Below are 6757 nucleotides of genomic sequence, written 5' to 3' on the forward strand. Positions count from 1 at the left end.
TTCCGTCGGTTTGTTAGTTTCCCGAAATTACAAACCGCGTGAAAATTTCGAGTGGACCGCGTGAATATTTCATTAAACCGCGCATTTAATATTTTATTCTTTTTCCGACGACATACCGACGGACACGGGTCCGTCGGTTCCTTTAAATAAAAACCAATCCTTCTTCCTTCTTCACCATTTTCGCCTCTCTCTCTCTAAATCTTCTCCGTTTTCTCTCTCTTCTCCGGCGATTCTCACCGCGAATCCGGCGTCCCCACCTCCGTGAATCCATCCCACCGGCGTCCCCACCTCCGTGAATCCATCCCACCATGTAAGTATCATCTCAATCTCTATCTTTTTCATTTTTTTTTGAGTTTAGGATGTTAGATTTTAGGATTTGAGGTTTGATTGATTTGCATGTTCGAAATTGAATGGATAGTTTAGGATTTAGGGTGTTTGATTTTAGGATTTGTTGTTTTTTCTTTTGGTTTATATATTGGATTTGTTGATTTTTTAAAAACGTTTTTCCTATTTTTAATATTTCTAACAACTTTTTTCTATATTTATAAAAGTTTATAAAAACGTTTTTATGCAGATAAAATATTTTTATGAAGATAAAAAACTTTTAATATTTTATATAGATAAAAACGATTTTTAATATTTTATATAGATAAAAACGATTTTTAATTATTTTTATGTATATAAAAACTATTTTTGATATTTTATATATATAAAAACGATTTTTAATTAATTTTATGTAGATAAAAACTATTTTTAATATTTTTATATAGCTAAAAACGATTTTTAATTAATTTTGTGTAGATAAAAATATTTTTAATATTTTTTATAGATAAAAACGATTTTTAATTATTTTTATGTATTTATAAAACCATTTTTAATTTTTTTATAGATAAAAAAGAATTTTAATTTTTTATATATATGTTTTGACTAATATATTAATTTTATTTTCTAGGTCTGATGATTCGAGTGTTCGTCGGCGTGTCCGACCTCGTCGTTCCGCACCCCGTGGCCGAGCTAGTTCGGTGAGCAGTTCCCGTGCATCGGGTTCGTCGTCTCACGAACAAAACTCGGTTCCTTTCGCTCCGGCTCCCGCTCCGGCTCCCGCTCCAGCTCCTGCAGCCGCTCCACATGACCCGGGGGTCATGCCAGTTGAAATATTGGTTCAACAACCAGGTCGAGAGCATCTCCCGGTTCTCGAACAATACCCACGAATGGGACACTCGACTTGGTTAGTATTTTTATTTCATTTGTACAATTATTTTTTTCCCTTTTAATCTAACATTTTTTTTTAAAGGTTCAACAAGTCGACCAGTGGGATTAGCGGGAGCATCACCCAGATGATGTATTCGATGCTCCAGACGGGATATGACAAGTGGACTTCGATCCCTTCCGCGGAACGCGAGCTGTGGTTTCGTCAGTTCGCGGTAACTATTAAGTTTTTTTTTAAAACATTTTTAATTTTTTTATATTTTATATGTACTAATCAAATTGTGTGTTTTTTGTAGCAAGAATTTACTTGGGACTCCGGCCTGACGGAAACAGTCCGTCAGGCATTCAGCCGCAAAGCCCAGACCGTCTACACGAAGCAGATCTACGAGTGGAAGCAAGTATGGCTGGATGAGAGGAAGCCCCGGTTACTTAGCGGGACGGTGTGGACCCAATTGATCCAGCACTGGGAGAAGGAAGAGACTATAGAGAAGTCTCTACAGAACTCCGCCAACCGGAACAGCGATCGTGGCGGGAAAGGTATTTACGTGCACAACCTCGGCGCTTGCAGTATGTCCTCTAAGGAGGATCAACTGGTAAGTTTTTTTTTTATTTGTCTTTCTAGTTACTTAAATAATTTTTTATATGCATTACCTAACACTTTTTTTTTTAGATTCAAGAAAACGATGGTAATCCCGTCGATCATCTCGTCGTCATTAAGGAGGCGTACACCAACAAAGGGACGGGTGAAATTCAGGATCCGGTGATCAGAGAGGTCATTGAGATGGTGGAATCTCAAAAAGAAGCTTTTCTAGCTTCTCAGCAGCCTCTTTCTGACGACGATTCTACGGGTGCTTCGAACAACATGTCCCGACTGCAAATCAACGAGCTGGTTGAAAAGGTAATTTTTTTTTTCTATTCTTATATTTGTTTTTAATACTTTATTTATTAATTTTATATTTTTTTCTATTACTATATTTTACTAACTTAAATTTTTTCTAGGCGGTCCCTAAAAAAAAGGGTCGTTTGGTAGGATTGGCCCGTCGTGCTTCTTCGTGTCCGACTTCTTCATCTCAAGTCCCGTACGCCGATCCATTGATTCTAGAGCAGCTACAGAACAAGGATCAACGGATTGGAGCATTGGAGGAGCAGAATGCTACAATCCTTGCTGAGTTGGCGGATCAGAAGAAGTCCAACCTCGAGATAATGCAGAAGTTGGATCGTTTGTTCCCGGATCAGTAGTTTTTTTTGTTTTTTAATTTAAAACTTTCTAAATGTTTTTTTTTTCAGATTGTATTAAAACTTATTTTCTATAATATTATTATTAGTTTCTTAATTTCAGTTTTTGTTTAAATTAATTTTAATATTTTTAAAAATTAAAAAATAATAATAAAATAAATTTAATTAATAAAATATATATATCAGAAATTCCGACGAAATTAGTCCGTCGGTATATTCCGACGACCCTTTCCGTCGGTATATTCCGATGAAACATGTCGTCGGATTATTCCGACGGATCCTTTCGTCGGAATATCCCGACGACGTTTTTCGTCGGAATATACCGACGACATGTTTCGTCGGAATATACCGACAACTCTTTTCGTCGGAATTTCCGACGACTATGTTCGTCGGAATATTCTGATGCATTTTGTCGTCGTCGGAATCATGAGTTTCCGATGAATACAGTGATCGGAATACTCCGACGGATTCCGAGGGAATTCCTTATCGGAAGGGCGTCGGAACTCCGTCAGAATCGGGTTCATCGCTATCCGTCAGATAATCGTCGGACTGTCTGATGGATTTCCGACGAACTTTTTTTTTCCGACCAACTGAAACCGACGACCACTTTCGTCGGAATGTCGTCGGAATAGCCCTATTCCGACGACATTCCGACGGTTTTGTCCGTCGGTATACGTCTGTTTTCTTGTAGTGTTCTTTTAAGCAAAAAAAGAACTGTCACTATAGAATTGACTTCAGCAAATGCCAAATGCTCTCGGGTACGATATTCACTCGTAGGATCAATGTTGATAGTACACAAATAGAACTTGGCACAGATCATTCAAATGCAATTACATGCCACTTTTGATTTCACTATCAACCTTGTCTCTGCTGATGGATAATACGTAACGTCAATGGAGTTGCAAAATAGTGCTACAATTAGCAAGGCGACTACAACAATAGAAGCAGAAACGAAAGCTATATTAATAGCGACAAAAGAATGTAGTCGTCACTCGTCATGGGCTTTTCCAATGTCTTATTTGAAGGAGACTGCAAAGCCTTTTGTGATAGTTTACACTTTACTCGGACAAGAGCACAACAATAGAACAGGAAATCATAGATTCTTTTATGTAAATTAGAAATCTAATCTATAGCCCCTAACGGCTACTCTCCTTGTTCATGATCATGTGTATATAATCTACGTCAGTATATTAAACAGCAGGTTATCGATTGGGATTTTTCCTATCAAACACACACCTTTCACATACAAATGTCTGTCAAATAGTGGTGTAAGAAGTTCGATAACAAAACTTTCTCAAAACATCTCTTTTTCCAGTATGGTGATCTATGTGGAAATATTAAAAAGAATTCATTTGATTCAAAAGTTATCAAAATATATTTATTTTAAAAATAATCAAAACGTGATAAACTTCTTAAAATTAATTAGTCATTCTATTATTTTTGACTCAGTTGCTTCTTCTTTTTTTGATCAAAGACTCAGTTTCTAGTAAACATTGATGAAGTTAACTCAGTTTTTGTGATGTACACGCACGCTGAAAGATTAATCAGTTTAATGGACTCAATCGAATCTGAAACGATTTGTGATGTCAGGTCATGCGTTAATGTGAATTTTGCTAGTTTTCCGGATTTTACCGGGCTCATTGGTGAGCTTTTATGATAATATTTGATTACAAATAATGGACTTTTGATTGACACTTGGAGTAATATGATTGTCAGCAACATTATTAACAAATTGAGGGCAAAAACGTAAATATAAAAAGGACGATTACGCGGTGTTGACCAAGAAAAGCCAGAGAGGATTGAGTTTAATCAAGTTGCAATTGCAATTTATAAGCTCAAAATCACTTCATTCTCGTGATATATATATTTCTACAACAACCATGAAATGTGTCATGCAACCCCACATTAGAAAAAAAAAACAAATATGAAATTGGCTATTAACTGATATTATGATCGGTTAGCGAATAAAACTGTTTTTATAAAACAATTTTGTTGTACGTTTAATGATACAAGACATACATTTATGTATGTAACAATTTGTGTTTTGATTATTTTGTACTCTGTAATCAGTCTCAATGGAAATATTTACCTAAAAATATATTTTTACAACAAAAAAGCTCGATATACATGTTTCAACTTTCAAGATTAAAAAAAAACAAACTCTCTAATTACAATTGACGTACACAGACCAAATTACTCCTCTACTCAGCTATCGAACTCAACTCCACCGTAAATTTCCTCCTCCCTTTACCACCACCACCACAGCCTCTTCCGCCGCAACCATTTCTTTTCACTCTCTTAACTCTACACTCACCACCAGAGACCTTTCTCCCATCACCGTCATGGCCACAACTCCAGCCGCTTTTGGTAAGCGCGGAGCTCGCTTTAACAGCCAAAGCAGCCATTTGCTCTGCTCTTAATGGATGATTCAGCCATGTTAACGGTAAAACGAAGTAAAGCTCTCCAGGCCGGAGATCCTCGCTGCCACCAACTGCTATAACTGCGTCGTCGAAGTCCATATCGTCTGAGTTACAAACAAAACTCGTGGGATTCTTTTGAAGAATCTGCCACACTTTTACAGGTGATGAAAACTCTTGCAACGTTCCGTCTGGTAATATTAGCTTCGCTGTGTCTGTTCTCCGGGATTCACTTGAACCGCAAGCTCCCATTTTCGTGTATGTTTGACTTGTGAGGGAGTTTAAGAAGGTTTGTAGAGAGAGAGAGAGAGTTGTGTTTTGAAGGAGATAACAAGCATCGTGGGGCTTTATATAGACAATGAATTTAGCGAAATGGAGCCTCGTGATTCAGAAACTTCAAGTAACTTTAGTTTTTTGTCGTTTAGTGTTTCAAAATCAGACAGAACAGCTCACGTAATCTTTATTGTCGAACCGAATTTACAACGGTACCCCTCATGTGAGCCTTAGAAATGGTGTTAGGTTGTAATAAAGACAAAAAGATAAGGATAATACGGGAAAGATAGAGAAAAGGAAAGAGGCGAAGAAGGAAAGAAGGAAGGAGCAAAAATGGTCCAAGGAGTGTAAACAAAATCAGAGCAAGGAGACAAGGTTAGGTGTCTGGGCGTTTATTCTCCGGAGGATGGGGTGCAACGAAGCTCGGTTTATGGGAGCATCACGTGAAGGCAACATGGACTTAAGCATGGGTGGGGCTCGACTGAGTCGGGTCTGGTCCCGTTTAGATTCATTCGTTAACGAGAGATTCGGGTCACTAATAACTCTTATGTACGTGCATCACATTAATTGTTGTATTTAATTTTGGTATGAACGTGCATCTATAATGTAATCCGACCCCATTTTTTTATAACTCGAAATTATTGAATGTCTATCTATACAATATTACGGTCCACAACGCTGTATCTAATTTTTTGTTGTTGTTATAAACTACTAACGTAAGTACAGTTTTTTTAGATTGGGATCGCTTTTGTTGAGGAATATCGCTTTCCGTTGGGACCTAACAAAAAGAATCGTTTTGTAGTATCTAAAGTAGGATAGCTGTGTAACCAAACACAATATAAAAATTCACAGGCTTCAATTATATGAAGTTATGAACCTCTATTATTCTTTTTAGTGTTGCTAAAATGAACTTCAATTATTCCCCACCACTTTGTATACATTTCTCCCCAAAACAAGAAATATATTTTAATTTAACTAGTTAACATTACTGTTTATAATTAAAAAGGCTTTGATCTCTTGTCTGGGAATAGGATCACCCACGTATCCGCCGAACTGTATTTCTTAGTTAGTGCGTCTAATAATTAAAATATAATAAAAGCGATTTTGTTCGATTTCTCCCAGCTTTCTTGGATATGATGAAGAAGAAGAACTAGTCACAATTCACGAAAGAAATACATTACAACAATCATTGCCTTGTATAGAATCTGGCTGACCATTACTGTGGCGTTATAAAGAAATTAAGAATCACGACAAGGTATATTTTAAAATTCAAAATTAACGTTTGATAAACTGGCTTATAAATTTCCTCTACGATTTTAATAATAGATCATTGTACACTGTACATTGTACATATATGGGAATAAATGTTATGATAAAAATATAGTAGTTTAAACTTTTTTTAATGGTAAAAATAATAGTCTAAACTTTGTATAATTGTTAAATGGAACAAAATCTGGCTTACCATTACTATGGCGTTATAATAGTTCAAAATTGATGTTAGATAATTTGGCATGTATGCTTCCTCTAAGATTTTAAGAATAGATCATCATGCATATTTTACATAGTAGAAATATGGTATAGTTTAAAATTCGGTCTGAAGTCTTCAAGCTATAAAAAAGATA

The 6757-nt window shown here is 36.1% G+C and overlaps 1 protein-coding gene across 1 annotated transcript; it reads right to left on the reverse strand.

Moving 5' to 3' along the window:
• Nucleotides 1–4529: 4529 nt before the first annotated feature.
• LOC130505276 (uncharacterized) lies at nucleotides 4530–5185 on the reverse strand. Its single transcript, XM_056999870.1, has one exon. It carries the CDS (start codon nucleotides 5112–5114, stop codon nucleotides 4647–4649), a length of 468 nt encoding a protein of 155 aa, XP_056855850.1. The 5' UTR covers nucleotides 5115–5185; the 3' UTR covers nucleotides 4530–4646.
• Between the last annotated feature and the right edge of the window lie 1572 nt (nucleotides 5186–6757).

Source organism: Raphanus sativus, unplaced genomic scaffold, assembly GCF_000801105.2.
Source record: "Raphanus sativus cultivar WK10039 unplaced genomic scaffold, ASM80110v3 Scaffold2146, whole genome shotgun sequence".
Taxonomy (NCBI): domain Eukaryota; kingdom Viridiplantae; phylum Streptophyta; class Magnoliopsida; order Brassicales; family Brassicaceae; genus Raphanus; species Raphanus sativus.